Here is a 24,520-nt window from a genome sequence, read left to right on the forward strand (position 1 = left end):
GTGTAGCTTAATGCCAACAGAGAAAAATACAAAGCGCTCATTTAGCTTACTAGTTAAGACTTCAAGGTTACATAAATGTGAGAGTGCCGCGCGGCAGTTATACAGAAGAAAAAAAAATAAAACAGTTACAAAACTAATTTGGCTGGAACATCCAGAAAGCACTCTTAATCCTTTGCCGGCCCTTGTGTTTAACTGTTATCATTGGCTGTGTTAATCAATGAATTGCACAGTGTTTTTTATTAGCCTTCTGATTGGTTCTATTAGAACTATCAGGACTTGGTCCTTCAATTGGATTTATTTTGGAAGGTTGCAGGTTCTATTCAGAATCTTGGTGACTGCACCGGGACTGGCTCAGTGCTAGTGTCCCCCCCATGTAGGCTTAATTGTAGGACTAGCAGTCATATCTGTATAGGTGTATACAGACTCTGTTAAAGGATGACAGCGTGTTTCTGTTAACTTTTTTCTCTGACTATATAGAAGAGTGTTCATATATGAGAGTTGTGATGTAGGAAGTGAGCATTTTATCAGTATGAGGGCTGTTGTAAAACAGGAGCCTTGAGAATCTTCCCTGTTAAGTAATTCTGGCAAAAGCAGCTGGCCAAATGGCAGTTGTATGAATAGGGACCTGCTCAAATCAGGATTTTTGTGAAATCAAACAAATGCTGCAAAACCAATTAGGGCAGGAGGGAGCTTACTAAAAAATAAAATACTGGCTCCCCAGTAGGAGCCAGAAGTTGTCCTGGTCACCCAACACAGCACAAAGAGTTGCTGCTCCCCAACCCTTGCCACTGATTGGCCGAGAGGGCTGCCTGTTGTGCAGCCCCATCCTTCAACAATCAGTGGTAAGAGGAGTGGAGCTGCATGGCAGAGCTCTCTCCACCAATCGGTAGTGGGGGGGGAGGAGGCGGGGGAGGGGAGGAACAGGACTGGGGTCTTTCCACCAATCAGAGGCATGCTGGGGGAGTGTGGCCCCTCAATAAACCTGCAAAAATGGTGACTGACCCACTGATATGCCCAGGAAATCAGCTGGCCACCTCTGAGTTGACTAGATCCCTATGCATGAAGCAGCAGAATAACAAGAAGGAGGATGTGGAAAAGTTAAAGAGTGCCCAGAGGTGGGTGACAAAAATGATGAAGGGCAAGTCAGACAAGGAGAGGCTGAAGGAAATAGTTCAGCTTGTGGAAACAGTGCGTAAGAGGGTATATGGTAGTTGCTTTCAAATACCAGAAGGTCTGCCATAAAGAAAAGGGAAAACACCTTTTTTCTCTTGCTGCAGATATTGGACATGGGCTGGTGGTGGAATAACTTACGCTGTTGAAGTCACAGCAAATAGGTTTAGGTTGGATATCAGGGAAAATGTCTTTGCTGACAGAACAGTGAGGCTGCGGAATAGACTGCCTAGGGAAGTTGAACACCTCCAGTGATGGAGAGTCCACAAGAGGAGGTTGGACAGGCATTGGTCAAGAATGATCTAGGCATAACTGTGCCTATATTCTGCTTTGGGTATTTCCCATGCTTTTAGGCTTTGCTTGCTGCTGCATGGAGCCAGGAGTGCTTTCTTCCCCTCCTGCTGCTAAGACCTGTCAAGGTTTCATTTATTTATTTATTTTATTTTTCAGCCCTTCCTTAGAGGCATTGGGTATTTGCTGCAGCCAAGGTTGGGGATTGTGATTGGGATGTGCCAGTGTTCCTGCTGGGTCTAAAATCAGTGCTTTCTGGCTAGAGGGTCTTTCTCCTCTGCTCAGTGTCAGACTGATTGCCCTATTAAGGGTCAGGAAGGCGTTTTACCCCATGGTCAGATTAGTATGGTCTGTAGGGGATTTTGCCTTTCTCTGTAGTGGGGATGTGCCCGCTTCCTGGTATCTCTTCAGTGTATTTTTAACAACCTTTGCAGCAGCACAGTGTTGTTTTCTGTAGTCCTTTGCTTTACCTGTGGCAAGTTAGGATGTTGTTTCTTGTGTTGCATCAGGGTTGACTGTAGTTTGGCTAAGAGGTTAGGCAGTGGATTTGTACCGGGTGGTTTGGATAGGGATGATCCTGCCTCAGGCAGGGGGTTGGAATAGATGACCTCTCAAGGTTCCTTCTGGCCCTACTTTTCTATGTTTCTATGAGTGATCAGTAGAATTTTGTGTTTTTATATAGAAAATCATTGCTGTGTAGTAGAACATTCCAAACAAGTAGCTTTTGAAGTCTTCTGTTGTTCCCAGGCTCAATGAGTGGGGTGAGCCATGGGATCTGCTGTGAACACATTTGCTCTTTACTTATTGTTATAAATGATAATATTTCCAGTGTCTTAGGCTTTATTTTGTAAAAGTTATCCAAGGGCAAACTTCAAATCTGACTTCAGTGGACAAATATTTTACCAGCACTAGAGATGGTAAACAGCTTGTTAGCAATGTTAGAAACAGACAGAGACTTGAACTGCCTTCTTTGTCCTCAGATTTCTCATATATGTAGTTTGTAGAACATAAATGGAGGTGGGGGAAAGAGTTTTGTAGCAAATGCTGCCCATATTCCATCTGGTTTATAGATATTGATTTGTGTTCTTAGTCTCCCCTCTTCCTAATTTTAAAGGCAAGGCACTCGGCAGATACTTCTTAATTCTCTCCACAGAACTTATCTGGCAAGCGTCAAGAAAGGGGAAAAAAAGGGAAGATGTCTTAAAACCATGTCATGCTCACAAATTGATTTCCATTTAGGATAATGGCAGGAAAAGTGAAATGGGTAACTGACATAGAGAAGTCTGTGCTGATAAATAACTTTGAAAAGAGAGGATGGATTCAGGCAGCAGAAAATGAAGATTGGAATTTTTATTGGTAAGTACATAATAACAACTTTATATTTTTCAGCTTGTGACACACATTGCAAAAGTACTTTTCAGTAAGTCAAGCAAATGTCAAAATATATTAACATTATCAAAAGAATTAAGGTGGTGTGCAACTTAAAACTAGAATTAATTTGATGTAATTTGTCAGACAGTATGCCACTTAAATTGCCAGTGTTACACTTTGCAGGATTCCAGGGCCTTGATCCTTTGTTTAGACAGGTAGAAAAGTCTATTTAGTGCAGAGTCTGTGAAGGCCCCATTGAAATCATTAAGATTTCCTAGGGCACAAAGCTACAGCTGTATGATTCTAGTTGCATAACATCAATCTTTGAGGTGGGCTTTTTGGATTGTGGGTCTTTTGGGAAACCAGCAACCTCAGCACTGAGGTAATTTTTCTCCACTAGCTTTACTGTATAGTTTTTTGGGAAGGCAGTACGTGAGTCTATTCAAATTACATTATATGCCACTGACTTACAAAATTAGATGCACTTTTTACTTCCTTTGGTGAAAGTACCAGTTTGAGTCCAATTTTGGCCTTTTTTCCTGTTCCGAGACTTTGACCATTGATGTTGCGGTAAGACTAGACATAATCTGGTAACATGAAATAATTTAGTCTCAAATGTTCTTCCTTGCACTTCTCTTCTTACTGTATGGTATGGGATTATATAGAAGTAGAAAGAAGCCACGTTCCAAGGATGAGAATGAATGGTGGACCAAAACTGGTTAATAAAGTGGAAGGAAAATATTCTTTAACTTTGCATGTGGCATTGATTTACTGAGAGAGAGTGAAATGCTGTCTTAAATCCACTTGTGAAATAGTTACAAAATCTGGCTTAAGGAACAGTTCTGGATCACTTCTTATGTGATGTGTAAATGAAGCAATATCCATTTGAATAAATTCTGGAATTTTATTACACTTGCACTGCTTTCCTATTGTTTTTTATGCTGTCAGAATTGTGTATCCAGTGTTAATATTTTTATTTAAATTGGTTACTAAAATTAGTTTGACTTGGCTTGGTAATGGATACCTTGGCAATGCTTTTTGAGTATGATTTGAGTTTTACATGTGCTGCCCAAAAAAACAGCTGTGGGATTTGTATTTACAATACGTCATTCTCTTAAAATTAAAATTGCACAGCTGTAATGTAAATAATGATCAATAAATGCCACTGATCTGTGCCACCAAAATGAGATGCATCAGACCCTCCCCCTGTTTTTACAGGAGAAATCAAATAGTTAGAAATGACGATGTCTAATTTTCATTTCTGAACCTCTGAGTTAACAACTTGCTTGATATTCTCTTGAATATGTCTGCTTCAGTTCTGCTCAGTTCAAATTTTGGAAGTTTTCGTTACGAACTGTTAGTTACAGACTTCTATTTTTATAATAGAAATGCTGAGGTTCTGAAGAGTAAGTTAGATTCGGAGAGAGATGGTTACAACATTTGATCATGTATTGGTCATTTGGAAGTCCTGCTGAAGACTGACTTGACTTCTGACAGCATCAGGCTGATAAGGGAACAAGTTCTCTCTACTGTAGCCTTCATTAGGCTTCAGAACCAGTGGGGGAATCTATTAGGCCTTAAATCTTGTTTAGTTGCATTTCACCTGTACCCACTAACAGAGATTCAGGTATGTTGGACTTGTTGTAACAACCTAAACTAAAAATACTTCCTAAAGACAAATATAAATATGGAGGGGATAATGATTCCCTTCAGATACTTAATTTAAAATATAAAACATGTTAGTCAAAACTAAAGAAGATGGAAACTTGGTTGCCTTCTTCCTGAATTCTGTTTCTTTGGGGGAAATCATATAGCATTTTTTTGGCTTTCAGGATGAGCATACAAACCATCCGAAATGTTTTTAGTGTGGAAACTGGTTATCGTCTTTCCGATGAACAAATTGTCAACCATTTCCCAAATCACTATGAGCTGACCAGGAAGGACTTGATGGTGAAGAATATCAAAAGATATAGGAAAGAACTAGAAAAAGAAGGGAGCCCTCTTGCAGAGAAGGATGAAAATGGAAAATATATTTATTTGGGTATGTATTTTTGACTGTTGGCACAAGTCTTGTTATTGATCACACATGGATTATGCATGAAAACATTATTTTGTGTCCTACAGTAGGATTGAACCACAGATTAATGCACGTTGAACACAAGCAGAGCAGATGTTGAATTTGCTTTGGGACACTTGCGTAAGCTAGCCACATTTTTAGGTTACATCTTTATTGTGGTAAGTTCTGTAAGAAAATATCAGAGTTTGTGAAAGATATCAGAAGGCTTTGAAGAATGGAATCTATTGGTTTGTTTGTTTTGTTTTTTTGTCTACAGGATTGGTATGGTATGAATACTGGAAACTCAGGCATCACCAAATTTTCTGCCAACACGCTCAACACTCTTTGAACAAACAGCATCCATAAAAATAGTCTTTAATCTTTTATATTCTACCCTTGACATCTTTGCCCAGGATCCTAACAAATATGGCATGAACTGTAATAGTTCAGTATTAGTTTTTAGGACTAAAGCTAATACTGAATTCACACATCCTAAAATGTGCTACTCTCTGATGTGAAAAGCAAGAACGATTGTTTAAGACACTATCTTGCTTGATGGATATTAAGCCTAGTCTAGTGTCTTGGTCAAGGATTCCATCACCCATCTCTTTACTTTATCCTTTTAATCCTCTCCTTTCCCATGTCATTTCTTTGCTGGTATTTCATTTTAGTATCTGTGTTTGTATTTTATAGTTGACAGTTTGAGTTTGGGGTGCATCTCTAGTGCTTATAGTGCTTGTCTGAAGCTTAATTTTTGGTGAATCACCAGATAGAGGTGACTGAGTTGGAGCACTGCATTTGTTTAGGATCGGGAATGGGTTCAAACTGGCTAATATTCTGGGGTGAGAAGGGAAGTAGTGGGGCACTAAATATTTTTAATATTTGTAAAATGGAAAAGAAAACGTAAACTGTCTTTACACACCTTTTGCTGTTTATGTAAGTCCATTAAACCCACTAAAATATTTCATGAACCTCTAAAAACAATGTAATACAAAAAAGGAAATATGTGATCAAGGAGTGCAAAATAAAATTGGCACGTGAGACTTCCATGGTAGCATGTGGTGATATTGCTGCTATCTTCTGTGCGAGCCAGAGTGTAAATAAATGTTCAGGCTCTTCGATAACACACTATACACTATTATTTGTATTCCTTTTGCTGGTACTTTCTCAAAGCCCTTCACAAACGATGCCCCAAGAAGCAATTGGATAAATATTTTACCAATATAGAAGCAAAGAGGCTGCCATTATTTCAAGTCCACACTTGGAATGAGTTAGTAACAGCTAGAATCAAAGCTTTAGGTGTTCCCAATCTAATGATGAGAGCATGAAACCATGCTGAAAATCACATAAGGGAAGAGGACGATCCAGTTTGCAGGCATGAAAACCCACGTGGACCAATGTTGTTTTAAACTAGGATTTGGTGAGAAATAAGAATCTTACAGAAGAGCTGATTACAAAAAATAAGCTTGGGTGAAGTTGTCCTGAGTTGATTCAATCTAAATGGAAGAATAAGCCAAAAATAGATCTCTAAATAAAGCTTTGTGTTTTCAAAGGGCAAACTTTGAGAAAGTAAGGGAATTGGGTAGAGAAATCAGTAGAACTGATGAACTTGAGGGTCTCACTGGAGAATAAACTTAGTCTTTCCACATTTGACTTAAAGTAGCAGTGGTCAACCCTCTGGCCTCATGGGCCAGATGTCAGCCTGCAGGCTGGAGTCTGTTCAGGGGTCAGTGCGTGGGGTCAGTCTGCGATTGCAGTCCCTCATCCAGCCACTAAGCAATCCTATGCATCAGCCTGGCTCCATGTGCTGGTCCAGCCGTGTGTGTTGGATCCAGCCATGGAGTGGCTGGCCCACAGGACCGTGTCATCCAGCCCACAGGGCTTCCCAAATGTCTGGAAACTTGGCAGCAATAGCAGAATTAACTGTCATGACTTCCAGCGCCACAGCACTTAATGCTGCCACCACCATTCCACTACTGTCAAATTTCCGGACCTGTAGGGAGCTCCATGCTCTGGCAGATTGATCACTGACTTAGAACAGTTTGATCTGAAATTTGCATCCCAAACAAGGGCCAGAGCAATTGTAGAGAGGGTCTCCAGGTCTAACAGAATAAATAACTATGATGGCAAGGCAGTGGAGAGATTTCAGAGAATTGGAAAAGGAACTAATAAGCAAAGAAACATTGTGACTAGCACATTACAAAATGGAGAGAAAGTGAGGATTGCAAAGGAAACTGAAATAAGTGGGAAAAGGTTCTTTAGCTATGTATATAAATAGAGAATAAGGAAAGGATAAATGGGGCTACTGTGCTGTGAGGATAGGATTGAGGCCAAAGACCATCAAAATATGGTCCAAAATCCAGTTGAACTGTGTGCCTCAGTTTTCAACAGAGGTGAAGATTCATAGAAGTAGGGTCGGAGGGGACCTGAGCAGATCATCTAGTCTGACCCCCTGCCCTGGGCAGGAATGAATACAGGGCTCATATGACTCCTATTAAGTTTAAGCTCAAATGACCCCAACTAGATAGTTATCAAGCCTCCTTTTAAAGACCCCTAAGGTAGGAGCCAGCACCACTTCCCTTGGAAGCTGGTTCCAGATCCTGGCCACCCTGACTGTGAAGTAGTGCCTCCTGATGTCTAGCCTGAACTTACTCTCAATCAACTTTTGGCCGTTGTTCCTTGTTACTCCAGGGGGTACTCGGGGGAACAGGGTCTCACCCAATCCCCTCTGGTCCCCCTGGTAAGTTTATAGATGGCCACTAGATCCCCTCAGCCTTCTCTTGTGAAGGCTGAACAGATTCAAGTCCCTTACCCTCTCCTTGTAGGGCTTGTCCTGCTGCCCACTGGTCATGCGAGTGGCCCTCCTCTGGACCCTTTCGATGCTGGCCTCATCCCTCTTGAAGTGCTACACCCAGAACTGGACACAGTACTCCCAACTGTGGCCAGCCCAGTGTCGCAAAGAGGGGAGAATCACTTCCTTGGACCTGCTTGTGATGCATCTGTGGATACCTGACAAGGTGTGGTTAGCCTTGCTGACCACGTCCTCACATTGGTGGCCCATGTTCATTTTGGAATCAATCGTGACTCCAAGATCTCTTTCTGCCACTGTGCTTTCGAGAAGGGAGTCCCCCAGCCTATAGGTATGCTGCTGATTCTTCCTGCCCAAGTGCAGTACCCTGCACTTGTCAGTATTTAATCCCATACTATTCACATTTGCCCACCCCTGTAACCTGTCCAGGTCCAGCTGTATCATGTCCCTTCCTTCAAGCATGCCTACTTTGCCCCAAATCTTGGTGTCATCAGCGAATTTGAACAGGGTGCTTTTCACCCCCTCGTCCAAGTTTCTGATAAAGAAATTGAACAGTACAGGCCTGAGGATCGAGCCCTGGGGGACTCCACTGCCCACCTCCCTCCAGGATGGTTATGACCCATCCACCACCACTCTCTGGGTCCAGCCCCCTAGCCAATTTGCGACCCATCTGACTGTGTAGGCATCAGTGCCCCAGTCACCTAGATTTTTAATGAGAATGGGGTGGGAGACGGTGTCAAAGGCCTTCCTGAAGTCCAGAAAGATTACATCCACCGCAACACCTGCATCCAATGATTTTGTGACCTGATCATAAAAGGCTATCAGGTTGGTTTGACAGGACCTGCCCTTAATGAACCCATGCTGGTTGCCCTTGAGCAGCCTCACCCCTGCAGGTTCCTCCCAGATGTGCTCCAGGATAATTTTTTCAAATAGCTTCCCCAGGACCAAAGTAAGACTAATGGGCCTATAGTTGCCTGTGTCCTCCCTCTTCCCTTTTTTGAAGATGTGGGGACCACATTGGCCTTCTTCCAGTCTTCTGGCACATGACCAGAGCACCAAAAGTGCTCATAAAGCCGTGCCAGGGGCCCTGTGTTAACCCCTGCCAATTCCCTCAGCACCCTGGGGTGGAGCGCGTCTGACCTGCTGATTTGAACGTGTCCAGCCCTTCCAGAAGTTCCTTAACTTGGTCTTCCCTGACTCTAGGCCTGGTGGAGTTACTCCTGAGTCCGTCCTGTACCCCGGTGGGGGAGAAGTTGGAGTCCCTGCTCAGAAAAATGGAGGCAAAGAATTTGTTAACCACCAGATTGCCAAGCATATCCTGCAGGGGCCCCACGTTGTCTGGTGCCTTCTTTTTGCTCCCTATGTATTTTAAAAAAGGACTTTTGGTTGTCCTTGATCTTTGTTGCTAGCTCTAGTTCTGTCTCTACATACTCTTGCTATGGAGATTTAATCCTCTTTGATGATAGCGCCCCCCTTCCACTGGATGTACACCTCCTTTTTGACTTGCAGACATTTCTGAATGCTTTTAGCGAGCCAAGGGGACTTTTGAGCGCTCTTGCCCCCTTTGACTCGCATTGGGACTGTCACCCCTTGGGCTCGGAGAATCGTCTCCTTAAGGAACAACCACTTGTCTCGAACACCTAGTTCCCCCTACTCTCTGGAACTGCATTGCCTCTCCTACCAATATCCTGAACTCGTTGAAGTTGGCCCTCCTGAAGTCAAGGGCTACTGCCTTGCAGGCCCTTGACACCCTGCGTTGGATGGTGAGTTCCAGTAGGCGATGATTGCTATTGCCCAGGTGGTCGAGGACCTGGAGTCCCCTCACCAGGTCATGGCCAGGACCAGGTCCAGCAGGGCATTCTCCCTGGTAGGACTGTGCACCTCCTGGGTTAGGTGGAGGTCTTGCATCCCAGCAAGGAACCTATGCGAGCGCTCACACCTGGCTGACTGTTCCTCCCAGCAAATGTCCGGGTAGTTTAGACCACCCATGACGACCACATCCCTTGACTTAACTGCCTCCACGAGTTGACCCGAGAATTCCTGGTCCAGCTCTTCCCCCTGGTTGGGTGGTCGGTAGTAGACACCCACTGTTAAGTCCCTTTCCCCTTGTATTCTGACCCAGAGCACTTCAGCCTGCCCCTCCTCTGATTCCATCCTGTTAGATGAGGATGTGTATTGGTCTTTGATGTAGAGCGCCACCCCCCCCCCGCCGTTCAGTCCCACCTATATAGTCTGTAGCACCTAATGTTTTACCACCCAGTCTTGGGTTGAACCCCACCAGGTTTCAGTGAGCCCTACTATGTCTGGGTTTGTACTAGCTATCTGGAGGGCAAGTTCCTCCTGCTTATTTCCCATACTTTGAGCATTAGTGTAAAGGCATTTAAGGCCTCCTGTCAGTGCATGCACCCCGCTCAGATTCCTAGGATTATCTGGACCCTTGTTGCTTACTTGGGTATCTCTTGTGCTTGCCACCTGTCTTGGTTGGGAGGTGTCTTCCTGTGGTCCCATTCCCCTGGAAGGAATGCTTGCCTTTAGGGGAGAGGTGAAGCACATCCCACCCAAGCATGCCCCCTGAGTGAAAATGCGGGTCGTTGTCTAGGAACCCGAGGCCTGCCTGGTGGTACCAACTCCAGAGCCTCCAGTTGGCCTCACTGATGCAGGCCTTGTGATGCTGTCCACATCTACTTACCAGGGGAATACCACCTGTGCCCCCGTCTTTTTTAACTTGGCCCCCAAGGCCTCGTAGTCCTTCATGATGCGGTCTGGGTTGCCCCTGGCCATGTCATTTGTTCCCACATGGATTAGGTCTGAGGGTCTAATGTAGGCCAGGATCCTCTCTCTGACACTCTGAATCTGAGCCCCAGGCAGGTAGCAGACCTCCCGTGCCATGGGGTGGGGTCAGCAGATGGGACAATCAAATCCCCTCAGGGTGGAATCTCTGACGACAAAATAGAGGCTAGCTTGCTAATGGAAGCAGGATATGGAACTGTGGATTGGAAATGACCCATGTCTGAGGGTGGAAGGAAATCTCAGTTTAACATGCACAGCCTGGGGAGGATCAGAAAGGACTGGCTTATGATATTGAGATCCAAATCTTTCAAATGGAAAGTGGTATCATGTGACTGGAGAATAGCAAAAGGCAGTGCCGGGTGACACCTTAGAACAGGGGTGGGCAAAATGGCAGTCCAGTAGCCAAACTCCATTTCCCAGCAGCCCTTCCACGGAGACCCCAGGTGTGGCGCAGGTAGGGCATGCAGCTGGATGAGGAGCTGCATCGGGGCTGGGGCCTTGCATTGGTGATAGCACATGGCCAGAACTGGGGCAGAGCCATGATCCTCTGCCTGCATGCCCCTGCCTGTGGAACCTGCGCTCGTCGTAGGGGTGTGTAGGCAACAGATCACAGCTGTGCCATGGCTCACCCTCCTCCCCAAGATCCCAGGGTGTTCCCAGCCCTACTTACCCATCGTACTTTCAGCTGCGGCCCCATCCCAGCCACACACCCGCATCTCCTGCCTGCATGGGTCCTGCCTCTGGTGGTGGGTGCCCAGGAAGCCAGAAGAAGCTGTTGCCATAGGGGCTGCTGGCAAAGGGAGTCCATTACGGGCCTGATCCAGCCCATGGGCCAGACTTTGCCCACCCCTGCCTTAGAGACTGAGTGCTTCAGAAGGACATAAGTTTTTGCAGGCAACGTGACATCTGATGAAATAGGTTGCACCTACAGAAGCTCATCGTCTGCGAGGTGTCACCCAGCTCTGACTTCAAACTGACATGGTTAACTACCTCTTTCTACTCATGGAGAATAATAAAGGCAGTAACTGTATGTAAGAAAAGGAGGGGAAATGATTCAGGCAGCCACATATCCATTAGGTTGATCTCAGTACCATGTGGGATTGCAAAACAAATTTTAAAGGAATGACTAACATGGATGTAAAGAGAAAATGGGATAAAATGGTTTATCAAATGTGGATTATACTGAACTAACTTAATACTTTACTTGAATAAGGTAACTGGTTTTTCAGACAGGAAATGTTTTTTAGATTGAACCTGGACTTCAGAAAAGTATTTGATATGGGCAAATTTTCATACTGGAGAAGATGGGTATTCATGCAAGATTGGTGAGGAATTATCTGAAGGGCAGACGGTAATGGGTGATAGTGGAAAAGAAAGTTTCAGAATAAAGCACAGGTGGGCGAAGGATGGCCCATGGGCCAGATCTGCCTTGCCAGCTGACTGGATCTGGCCTACTTCGCATGGGGCCAGTCCCACCCACTCCCACTAGGATAGTGCACACTGCGCTCCTGCCAGCCCTGGCTAGCATTTACACCTTCCAGTGGAGCTGCTCTTGGCGCTGCTCTGCTCTTGCCTTCAGCAGGAGCTGCCTAGCTGAAGCTTCCTGCTGCCTGCTCGCTTGCTTGGAGCTGCACAGCAAGAACAAGAGTGGGAGGCAACGTTGTTGGAGGCAAGGAGAGCAGAGCAGCACCCAGCTGGCTGCAACTGCACCAGAAACAGCCCCACCAGAAGCTGTGCGCTGACTGGGGCTGGCAGGTGCAGACAGGACTGTGGCTCAGGATATCTTGGGTGGGGCTTGGCCCCTTGCAAGTGCTGTGGGGGCAGCTGTGAACTGGATCAGCTCTGCTGTGCGCGCCTCATCCTCCCTCCCCATACCACCAGTTATCTCTGAGGCAGGCCCCCCCCCCCCATGCACATGCCCCATACACACCCCAACCCCCACCAGGCAGGGCATGCAGGGAGCAGATCACACCCATCCCTCTCCCAGACACTGCTCCCTGCCCACCCAAAGCCCCATAGGGATTTGTGGTGACTTGTTGCGTGTGATGTGGGAATGCTGACCCAGTTCACAACAGCTCAGGAGAACTCTCTATGTAGCCCTCAGGCCCAAGTAATTGTCCACCTTTGGGCTAAAGGGTGTTCCTGAAGGATTAGTATTGTGACCAGCCTTATTTGTATGTTAATGTTAGGTTCCATTTTATCTTAGTTCAGAAGTGTGTAATAGGAAAAAATGGAAAGCTGGTAAAGATATATTCACCGGTGCATCGCTGTCCTTGTCAGATGTAGTATTCTAAGTCATTTTTTTTAACTACTTTAGATTTTGTGCCTGTCACCTTTATGCTTCCTGCTGATTACAATCTCTTTGTTGAAGAATTCAGAAAAAATCCTTCCAGCACCTGGATTATGAAACCTTGTGGAAAAGCTCAAGGAAAGGGGATATTTCTTATTAATAAACTCTCTCAAATTAAGAAATGGTCTAGAGACAGCAAAACATCTTCGTAAGTTTAAAACAGGTTTACAGTCTTTTGTTATAACCTACTAGCCAATTGCCTGTCAAGAATGACAGGTGGGGGTGGTGGAGGAGGGGCATCATGGATGGAGTACCACCACCTAAAGTCCTATGCTGCCACTGTTCTGCCGCTTGCAGGGTGGAGGAGCTGGCCTTGGCTCCCTCACCTTCTGTTTAGTCCTTGGCTTGGCTTCAGAATCATGGTGGTGCTCTCCCCCATGCTTGGAGCACTCTGATTGGCTGTTTCCATAAGTCCATCAGAGTGTGAATGAAGCATTATGGACAGACAGACGGACTTACTTAGCCTTTTATAATATTAGAATTACTGTTAGGCATGTTTTATAAAATAGAGATCTTTCTCTGTGCAACAAGCCATTTAGCGTTAATTTGGTAGAGCTGTCATTTTTCTCTCTCTAATGTCACTTGAAACCTGTTGACCTTCTGATTCTGTTTAGTGCAAATTATTCCATTTGGTGCTGTGTAACAAGCAATCATTTAGCAAACTGTGGAAATATGCTTTCAGTGTAGATCTGGGGTTTGTATGTCTAGATAGGCAAGGGAGGAAAATGTCATGGACAGGCTGGAATAACTATTTTGCTGCTTGATATTGAAGACCTGGGAGGTAAAGGAGAATCTTTCATTAAGTGATTTAATTTTCAGCTTTGGAAAGGTCATGTGACCACTGTGCATACCTCCCTAGTCAGATGAATCGTGACAACAGGCACTGTTCTGAGAAGAAAAGACCAGCCTGTCTGAACTCTGTCCCCATGAGGCCTGGAGAGAGGAGCTATCAGCTGTGGCTCATTACACAGTTTAGTGCAGAGAAAACAGCTGGGCCCTGTGAATAGGAAGCACAGACAAACTAGGGCATTCATTGGGAAGAAGGAAGAGAGCAAAAGAAAGGACACGGGGGAAGGGTCTGTTACTCTTGCTGGTTTTGTAACCCATCTAATATGGCTCTTCTACTAAAAGGGAAATCTTTAGTGCTTAGTTTTTGACAATCCCCTTCTAATAAAGACTGTAACTACGGGCAGTTGCTTTCACAGTGGGGGAAGGAAAAAAACCAAACACCTGAAGAACAATTTTATGGTTTCTCCTTAAGTTTCTTTTTCTACCCTGGCTTGAAAGGGTTGGTGATTGCCCTCCAGATTAATAGCAAGGCAACACTAGCCTGATTGTGTTAGAATACATATGAATAAGGGTTGTTGAAGTGGAAACTCAATATTGACATTAAATTGGTTTGATAGTTTTTAAACCATAACTGTAACCTCTTGATGAAATGTAGTCTCTAAGGCCTCAGTGCCTTTGTTTATGGGCTTTTTGGATACAAGTAGCTTGCTGAATCTGAGTCTAATATGCATGCTGCTCTACAATGCTTAAAGCTTATCTTGTTCATTTGTTTTAACTGCTTTGCATACATGTTGCAAACTTGTCCTGCACACATTAACTAGAGTAATGTTAAATGTTAATGGTACTATAGGATTTCAGTTAATTTAAAACAACTATTTTTCTGTCAGAATGCTTCTGAGGAAAGGAAAATATTTTTGTATAATAATTACATTCTGAAATGAAGAAGATTTGTTTTTGTTTTTGTAGGTTTGTTTCTCAATCTTCTTCTAAAGAAGCCTATGTGATTTCTCTCTATATCAACAATCCTTTACTGATTGGAGGGAAGAAATTTGACCTCCGTTTGTATGTTTTAGTGTCTACGTATCGTCCACTCCGATGTTACATGTAAGATTCTATAGACTTGTCCCTTAAAAAAGAAATAAATTTGTTCTCATTGGCTAGAGAAGTTTTTAATATTTGTTTTCCTCAACTTCAGTTGCATTTAATATATATTTTAATACTTTTTTTTCTAGGTATAAACTTGGATTTTGCCGGTTTTGTACTGTAAAATATACACCAAGTACAAGTGAGCTAGATAATATGTTTGTACATCTTACAAATGTTGCCATTCAGAAACATGGGGTAAGTGTTCTGAGTGTTTTAAATGTTCATTTGCAATCTAATATTAACAAGCAAACTATTGAAATGACTATTAAGAACAAAGGGGAAGGCTGGTTCTTCAGGAATATGGTTACACTTTCCAATGTGTATTTGTGGGAGTGTGTAAAACACGAACATGACAGCAAGCTGTGCTGTTTTCAGTTTTTGTTTAGCAATTTCCTGAGGGCCTGGTGGCAGAGATGAGTGATACAACATTGCTCCAGCTGTGGTTGAGCTCTTTGTTAACTACTCTTGATTGTGTAGTCATCTGTCCAGTGTCATCAATTCAGCCTGTCAGGACAAGTCATCAGAGATTTGAAGAGGATGAAGCTTTTAGTCTATATCTGCTAGCTGAACTCTGGGATCCTAAGGCATTTTTCATGGAGGAAGTATTGAGAACAGCATGTTTCAGATGCTGGCTTTTGTACACCTTTTCAGAACCCCCCCCCCCCCCCCAAAAAAAAAAAAACAAAACAAAACCAAACCTGTAAATACACGCAGAAGCTTCTTGGGCCTTGTACTCATCTGATTCCTTGATAGGTTCTCTTCATTTTTGCTTCCAGGCATGTAGCTATAATTTAACAACCTTTCATAACAAGTAGTTTTGATAGCTCTCAGAGAAGAACCTTTTAGTATTCTAAAAATTATGTTCTGGTATACTGAGGAGCTTCATTAATGTGCATGTACTTTTAGCTAGCTCAAAACTACCCTGTTGTTTTTTTTTCTCTGCCATTCTAACCCAATATATTTCAAGGCTCCTCAAGTAAGCCTCCTGGTCACAGCTGCAGTATAGATTGTACTGTAGTGCTGCAGCCAAGTGGGATTTTTTTTAAATATCAAAATTATTAATTATATTTCCAATAAGATGCTGCAAAGATGTATAATTTCAGTATCTTCATGACGTATTGGTATTTGGTGTCTCTCTCTGCATGCTGGTTTTAATATTAATTTATTTTCTGGCTTAGAAAATGTCTAATAAACCACACTTGTAATGAATAGACCATTAAACATAAATGAAAGATATTTAAATTTAAGTGCTAAATTAGCAGTATATTAACAGCAGTACAGTTATTGTTAAATATATCAGTCTTCCTCAAATAAAACCCGAGCTCTATCCTTTCTCTTTGGGAAATCAGATTGCCTAGTTGTCACCGCTACTTCCTCTGTCCTGTGCTTGGTCATTAAATAGACAAAATGCAGTTTTTGTTGGTTTGCTTTTGGTACTTCTGTACTTGAAATTCCCACAAAGCAAGTTTTAATACCCATTTCTGCATTTAAAAAATGTAGCTAGATATAGAAGTGATAAGAATGTATTCCATGTTTATGTAATAACAGTAGAAGTTGAACTTGGCCTTTATAAACCATCATGTAGCGAAACAAACTGGAAAACCCAGCAACTTCCTGCTTAAAAACAAATTTTAAGTTTTCTGTGCATGAGAACAAAACTTCTAAATAATAGCAAATTCCTTGAGACTGAATTAATGTCTTAATTCTCTAGGATGACTATAATCACATTCATGGAGGCAAATGGACAGTGAGTAACTTGCATCTGTATCTAGAGAGCACTCGTGGAAAGGAGGTCACTAATAAGCTGTTCAATGAAATCCATTGGATAATTGTACAGTCATTGAAGGCCGTTGCAGTGAGTAATGTTAATGAAATAGTGGCAGTGATAGCTTTGTGGCTGCAACCTCTGAGTACCCATGAAAATAACCTTGAAGAAATTTACCTCCTGCTAATACAGGGGTGGGCAAGATGTGGCCCTCCAACCCATTCTATCTGGCCCACGGGGCCCCTAAAAAATTTAGAAAATTAATATTAATCTGCCTTGGACTGCCTGTCATGCGGCCCTCGATGGCTTGCCAAAACTCAGTAAGTGACCCTCTGCCCAAAATAATTGCCCACCCCTGTGCTAATCTGAATGGTGTGAATGTTGAGGATACTTTTCTTTTTTGCATCTTAAAACTGCTGTCTCTTGGCTCCCCTATTGACTAGGGGGGGAAGAAGCTTAATTGGGTGGGCAGTATATTCAGTGAGTGAACTGACATGACTCCCAAACCTCTTACTCTTTTTTAAAACACTAAAATTGTGGATACTTCTGAGCTCTGCCTGTACCCAAGGTACTGTTTTCGTCATATCAAGTTTCATAGTTGTTAGGGGCTGGAAGGGACCTTACAGATCATCAGGTTCTGTCCCCCTGCACTTGGGCAGGAAAGACTACTGGGATCAGACAACCCCAGCAAGATGGGCATCAAGACACTTCTTGAAGATAGCTCGGGTGGGTGACTGTACTACGTCTGGGGGGAACCTGTTCCAAACCCTCAGCATATGACTTGTTAAAGAAGTTTATCAAAGAGAAACTCAGTCTGAAAGACATCATGTCACAGAAGGTTGGGATTGACTCCAGGATGAATATGAGTTGCCAATGCAACAAAGCAATAGGCAGAGCCAACCGCACCCTGTCATACATCAACAGGGGCATCACTAACAGGTCCAGACAGGTCTTGCTCCCCCTCTATGCGGTGCTGGTCAGGCCGCAGCTGGACTACTGTGTCCAGTTCTTGAAGTGCGGCACCCAGAAGCACGTGGAGAACCTGGAGAGGGTCCAGAGGAGGGCCACTCGTATGGTTGAGGGCCTCCGTGGGCAGCCCTATGAGGAGAGGCTGAGTGACCTGAATCTCTTCAGTCTCCGCAAGAGGAGACTGAGGGGGGGATCTTGTGGCTGCCTACAGCTTTATCAGGAGCCAGCAGCAGGGACTCGGGGAAAGTCTGTTCACCAGGGCCCCCCTTGGAGTCACCAGGAACAATGGCCACAAGCTGAGGGAGTATAGGTTTAGGTTAGATATTAGGAAGAACTACTTCACTGTAAGGGTGACCAGAGCCTGGAATAGGCTTCCCAGAGAGGTGGTGCTCTCCCCTTCCCTGGAGATCTTCAAGAGGAGACTGGACAGGCACCTGGCTGGGGTCTTATGACCCCTGCCACCCCCAGTGCTCCTTCCTGCCCATGACAGGGGGTCGGACTAGATGATCTGTCTAGGTCCCTTCCGACTCATGATTCTGTGATTTTAATGTTACAGATTAGTAAGCTTGTGTGATTTATTTGCAGTTCTGTTAAACTTGAGAAATCGTGTTATCCAAAACTCATATAAAAATAACTCATTAATGACTTGACAGGGCTTTAAAATGTGTGAGTACCTTCACTGAGTAACTTTATGCATTTGCAGAAGACAGGCTTCCTGAAGTGCTGAATCAGAGGCAAGAAGAAAAGGTAGCCTGTCTCAGTATTAACAGAGCTGTTAAGTAAAAGCTGTTGGGAAGGGAAGGAAAACAAATACAGGGAGGGAATGTGTTGATACTTTGTCTCCTTTGTGCTTTTGGAGCATGAAAAGAATATTTCTCCAATAAAGTTTCCTTCCTTCGAGAACCACTCTAAATAAAGCACCGCAGCATCTCATGTATTCAGTGTCCAGCACTTAAAAATGGCAGTGGGGGTGCTTTAACTAAAGCTCACTCAACAAGCTTTAGTTAAAGCGTCCCCACTGCCATTCTGATGTGCAGGGATGCTGAATGTGTAAGATGCGAGGCTGTTGGAGCATGCTAATTAGCACACACTAGCAGACTCAGTTGCATCTGCTCCATGCTGTAATTACAGCCTTTGTAAAGTGTAGCTACAGTGTGTCAGAGTGGCATCCTCACACACATACAGGCACCCATTGCTACTTGTGCTATCCCTTGAGGGCCACAGAGAATGGCCTATTTCTATCTTCATTATAATCGCCCTTAAGATATTTGAAGACTGATCAAATCCCCCTTAGTCTTCTCTTCCCCAGACTAAATACACCTGACTTTCTATTGCAAAAAGGTATTTAACGCTTTTGTTTTCATGTGATACATTTAAAATGTTATTTTAAATTCCTGAAATACTGTAGGATATGCAGATGACAATTTTGATCAAAGCTCAATAATTAAATATTGTACATTAATATAATTACTGTCATAATACTCAGAGCTGGAGAAGATGACATTTACCTTGAAAAAATAAAGGTAATCCTAAATACATTAGTAAAATGTTATCTTTAAGAGTAGAAAATATTTTATGAGAACTGGCATGGAAAACTAGTGTCCTAGTTATATGCACCACATGGCAAAATAAGTCCATAATCTTTGAAGCTGCTTAGCAAGTTTTTATTCTTTAATGAGCATATGCTTCTTTTCAATTTGTTTCAGCCTGTAATGAATAACGATAAACACTGCTTTGAGTGCTATGGATATGATATTATCATTGATGACAAGCTTAAACCATGGCTTATTGAGGTAAAGTGTTGGAGGATGTATAGACAAACATCCTCATTGTTTCCTTTCACAGAACAACAGCTGAGAAGGGTTCATGTGCTGTTTTGAAGTCTGAGACTTCCCTTTTTTCAGATTAGTGTAGATTGGGAAGGCTATTGCAAAGTAAGGCAACAAAATAACTTTTGAGACTTGCAGCATGTCCAAATTCAAGAGTAAGCTTGTGGCCTTCTGCTCAACAGACTGGTAAAATCCAGGTGCATTCACAATATACTTGGACTCCTGCAGTTTTATGAATGCCAACATCTTTAATGCGCCAGTAGCTGTAAAATTGGTATGCACTCAGTCACATGTAAATCTAAACCTGCTAAAGCTCAGCTGTTGTCTGCAGTGCAGCTCAAACGTAGCAAAGCTAGAAGAAAGGATACACATAACAGGAAGGCAAATTTAAGATGAAACAGGGTTATATAATTTTCACTGGTTCACTAATTTCTACTTTAGGGTCAACATAGTCTCTCTCCTGCTTCACTTTACCCAAATCTTATTGGTAAGCTAACATTTTAAAAGCTAGTAGTTCTTTGCTTGGACGCCAGCTTACATTTATAATTATCTAGCAAATTTGTTTGTATTTATTAATTGGGCAAATAAAGAGTCCCAATAGCAAAAGGCTTACACATTTTACTGGCTAAGAAGAGTGTGACAATGAGGCATTCAGAGAAGGGTTACAAATCAGAGCAGTTTGCTCAAAATAAATAGGTCTGTGAGGCCCATATGTAACAACTGTCCAGCTGAGGTAAATGAGAAATGTTAACTTGTTGTTGTTGATGTTATCTCAACTTATAAACCCAGAAGTGTTGCTGAATTTAGTTTGAACAAAAAACCCTTCAGTCAGATCCTGAGGGGAATTTACTGATAGTGACAGAAAATGTGAAATGGACAACTCAGTTTCTTTTTTTTTTATGGTTTTCTGTTGAGATGTGGACTAATTTCCAGGCTAAAACATGGTAGTGTTGTTAAGTTCTGTATAAGAAACTATATATAAATGTAAATACTGAATAGGAAATATTTGTTTCTTTTGTAGGTCAATGCATCCCCTTCTCTTACCTCCAGCACAGCCAATGATCGCATCCTCAAATACAATCTTATTAATGACACACTTAACATTGCGGTGCCTAATGGGGAAATTCCAGATTGTAAATGGAATAAATCTCCACCAAAAGAAGCTCTTGGAAATTATGAAGTCTTGTAAGTTTTACCAGTGTCCTATGTTAATGTGAATAGCTTTCTCCCTTGAATGAGGAAGAACTTTAATAACAGGCCCAAATAGATTAAATTAATTTCTTTGTGGTGTGAAAGATGGACAGAAAGGGCTCTCTGTGCACATCAGGTGTTTGGAGCTGGAATAATACTGGCACTGATATTGAGCTTTCATGTAAAAAGTTTAGTTGTGAGCTGTCCATTGTTGAAGCAATTGTCACTCTTTAAGATGCATAGTAATCCACGTTGCACTGAGTATAATATATAAGTAACAGTTATACATGAATATGTATCAAGAAAATAAATACGTTGTTAATTCATTTAAATGTTGTCACTCAGCTCTTGCAATTCATGGAAGTGATGTTAAAACAATGAAATTCCAAGATTTTTATAGTTGACTGTAATGTGTGAATTATACTCATGATATACCTTCAACTCTAATATTTCCCTTTAATTTGGGATGTATTTAGAAGGATGCTGAAGAAAATACCCCAATGCAGTTGGAACTACCTAAATATTTTGAACCTATTTAAGAGTTAATACTACTGTAGTAGTGTTAGCTGCCCAACTTCTGGACAGCATGGGGGAGGGGGCTGTGTGCTGTAGTGGTTGCAGATGGGTCTTCCTTGCTGTGCCAGCACACCTACCTCTTGTTTACTGTGCAGCAGGAGCTGTGTAGCTTCTTTCCCAGCTGCATGCTCAAAGTGGCAACTCAGCTTTTCTTGCCATGCGGGCAGCCCAGCTCTCCTACTAGTGCCCACACAGCAGCTTCCTTCTGCACTACTTCCAGGAGCAGGGGCAGGAGCCAGAAGCGGGAGGAAGGAATGGGAACATGGAGACCCCTACTGTCACAGTAGACAGAACTATGGAGGAAGTGAGCCTGGGCCAGAGCCCAGAGGCTGCACCTTAACCCTTTACAGGCCACTTGCAGCCTGCAGTCTGCCAGTTGGACAGCCTTGTATTAATTTATGCCATTTTTTTAACACCCCAGTCTTTCAAACACGAATAAATGTAGTGTCATAGGATCATAGGAAAATAGGGCTGGAAGAGACCTCATGAGGTCATCTATCCAAACCCCTGCTTAAGGCAGGATCATTCCTGACTACAGCTACCCTAGTCCCAAGTGTCTGTTTAACCTGCTCTTTCAAATTTCCAGGAATGGAGATGCCACAACTAAGTAGCCTGCTCCTAATGCTTAACCACCCTCATAGTCAGAAAGTTCTTCCTAGTCTCCAATCTAAATTCCCTCTGCGACAGTTTGAGGCAATCGCTCCTAGGCTTAGCCTTTTCTCTGTGGGTGCAAGGGGCATCTCCACCCTTTTCTCTAATCAACCTTCAGATATTGGAAGACTGTTATCAGATCCCCCCGCAGTTTCTCTACCCCAGACTGTTCTTTCAGCCTGTCCTTGTAAGTCATGCTTCTCAAGCCTACAATAATTGTTATCACTCCCTGCTATACTCTTTCCAATCTCTCCAGATCTTTCTAGAAGTGTGGGGCCCAAAATGTTACATGTCCATAAATGTTTGCAGCATTTGGAGCTAATTGTTTTATCTGGTAGCTATATTTCATATTGATTAATGGGCCAGAGATGAGCATTATTTCTTCAGAAAGCGTTATACTAATATCACTTTTATTTGTTGCTTGCTATGGTATTTCTTAATTTTGAGCCAAATTATGCCTTTGGATACACCCAGTAACTGAAATTAATGGAAAGCAAAGATATCTGATGCCATCGTGGATTTATGCATTTGAAGAGACACTTGCTGCATTACATCGATTGTCAATAAACTACATTCTGTTTAAATACCATCTACTTCCTAATTTGCCAATTCTTTTCATAGATTTTTTTCATAGACATTAGGGCTGCTTCCAGCCTCAGAAGATCATCGAGTCCAGTCCCCTGCCCAAAGGGCAGGAAGTCAGCTGGGGTCATAGGATCCCAGCAAGATAAGCATTCAATTTGCTCTTGAAGGTGTTCAGTGTAGGCGCTTGAACCACCTCCGATGACAGGCTGTTCCAGACCTTGGGGGCTCGGACAGTAAAGACATTCTTCCTTATGTCTAGCCTGAAACGGTCTTGCAGTAGTTTATAACTATTCGACCTCGTCATCCCTTGGGGCACTCTGGTGAACAAACGTTCCCTCAGATCCTGGTGGTCACCCCTGATAAACGTATAGGTGGCCATCAGATCACGCCTGAGCCTGCGCTTTTCCAAGCTAAAGAACCCCATGGATCTTATGTGAATCATTTACTGGTGTCACAATTCAGTCAGTCATTCTGGAATTCCAGTGGCTTCTATATTTGTTCTGGATGGTGATGTTACTAAACAAGTAGTCTTATCTTACCTGTGACTCTATAGGAACAGTGGGAAGAAATACATGAATGATAATTAGCTTCACAAATGTCTGTAGTTAATTTTCTATGTCACTGATCAAAAAACCTTTATCATAAGTTTGCCAATTTAAATATTTGTTGAAGTATAATGGCAAGTGCTTGCTTTTCTAGTCATACAGACTTTTAGCCACATAACTCAGTTTGAATACTGACATATTAAACTACTGTGTAAATCAGAGGCAGGCAATTATTTCGGGTGGAGGGCCTCTTACCCAGTTTTGGCAGGCCCTGCCTCCTGGTCACCATCTTGGGACCAGTGTCCCAATGTGTTGGGACCAATGTCCCAGGGCCAGCACCGGTGGGGCCCAAAGCGGGGCATAGGCTGGTAGGGGTCTTTGGAGCTGGGCTGGGCTGCACCAGCAGAGAGAGGGGGAGTTGGCCCTGCTCCATAGAGCCCCTGCCGGCTGGGACCCCACACTCCTGCCACTCTGGGCTCTGCAAACATTGGCCCCAGGACACCAGTGCAGGCCCTGTGCTCCTGCTGGCTCCCGCATCTGCTCACTCCCAGTGCCCCCCAGCCCCACGGTACAGGCAGAGGGCAGCACACAGCCCCTACCTCTTGCTCACTGGCAGGAAAGAAGCTGGTGCTGAGCGCGGGGAAGAGGCCCCTCGCCTGCCCCATGGCTGGTGCTCCCTGCTGCAGGCGCTTGCAGCCCACGTGGAGCTGTCTGGAGTAGGCACAGACAGCCCCCGTGGGCTGCAAGCAACTACAGTGCAGGGTGTTGGCCATGGGGAGAGCGAGGGGCCACTTTTCCCTGCGTTCAGCACCAGCTTGTAACCTAGCCCTGCTGCCAGCCTGTGCTCCAAGCTGGCTCTGGGTTCACCTGTCAGCAGCAGGAGCTGCGGCCCCCTCGCTTGCTGTGCTAGGCAGTGTTGGCTGCTGCTGGCTGCCCAGAGCTTGCACGCTGGGCAGCCCAGAGGCAGCAGTGGCAAATACTGTCTGGTGTGGCAAGCAGGGGGGCGCAGCTGCTGTTACCACACACAGCACTGACGGGCAGGTTTGGAGCTGGCACGGGGCCCAGGTTTGCAGTGGGGGCCGGGTTACAAGGTGGTGCTGGGATGGGAGGCAAAATGGCTCCTCGCGTGCCTCGTGCCTGGCTCCAACCTTGGACTGCGAGCGCCTGCAGCATGGGGTGCCGGGCACGGAGTGGGGGAGGAGCTGCTTTTGCCTGTGCTGAGAAGGAGCTCAGAGAAAAGCTGAGTGCAGGGTTGGGAGGGGGGAGTAGCCGTAGCATGGGGTGCTGGCCATAGGGTGGGGGAGGGGCCACTTTCCTCTGCTCTGGGAAGGAGCCCGGGGAAAAGCTGAGCACGGGGTGTGGGGAAAGTGGCCGGCGCTTGCAGCCTGCACAGGGCTGTCCGAAGCAGGAACAGGCTGTGATCCAGGCTGACCTGGACAAGCTCAGCAAATGGGCAGATGAGAACCTCATGGTGTTTAACACCGAAAAATGTAAGGTTCTCCACCTTGGGAGTAAAAACCTGCAGCACCCGTATAGGCTCGGCAGTGCTACATTGGTTAGCACTACAGAAGAAAGAGACTTGGGGGTCATCATTGACCACAAGATGAACATGAGCGTGCAATGCGATGCTGCGGCTA

At 44.1% G+C, this 24,520-nt stretch overlaps 1 protein-coding gene across 3 annotated transcripts in view; it reads left to right on the forward strand.

Annotated features, from left to right (window-relative positions):
* TTLL1 (tubulin tyrosine ligase like 1) overlaps positions 1 to 24,520 on the forward strand; it is a 30,222-nt gene that overhangs the window by 2,910 nt on the left and 2,792 nt on the right. For 2 of the 3 annotated variants that reach the window (XM_019544355.1, XM_019544354.1), the window contains exons 2-9: positions 2,701 to 2,817; positions 4,665 to 4,873; positions 12,805 to 12,985; positions 14,593 to 14,730; positions 14,859 to 14,967; positions 16,484 to 16,627; positions 19,213 to 19,299; positions 20,357 to 20,520. In XM_019544355.1, the coding sequence (XP_019399900.1) occupies positions 2,705 to 2,817; positions 4,665 to 4,873; positions 12,805 to 12,985; positions 14,593 to 14,730; positions 14,859 to 14,967; positions 16,484 to 16,627; positions 19,213 to 19,299; positions 20,357 to 20,520 (1,145 nt within the window). In that variant the 5' untranslated portion in view covers positions 2,701 to 2,704. The remainder of the gene's footprint in view (positions 1 to 2,700; positions 2,818 to 4,664; positions 4,874 to 12,804; positions 12,986 to 14,592; positions 14,731 to 14,858; positions 14,968 to 16,483; positions 16,628 to 19,212; positions 19,300 to 20,356; positions 20,521 to 24,520) is intronic. The other variant, XM_019544356.1, reaches the window with a different exon arrangement.

This window comes from Crocodylus porosus, unplaced genomic scaffold (assembly GCF_001723895.1).
Source record: "Crocodylus porosus isolate Cpor-Errol unplaced genomic scaffold, CroPor_comp1, whole genome shotgun sequence".
Taxonomy (NCBI): domain Eukaryota; kingdom Metazoa; phylum Chordata; order Crocodylia; family Crocodylidae; genus Crocodylus; species Crocodylus porosus.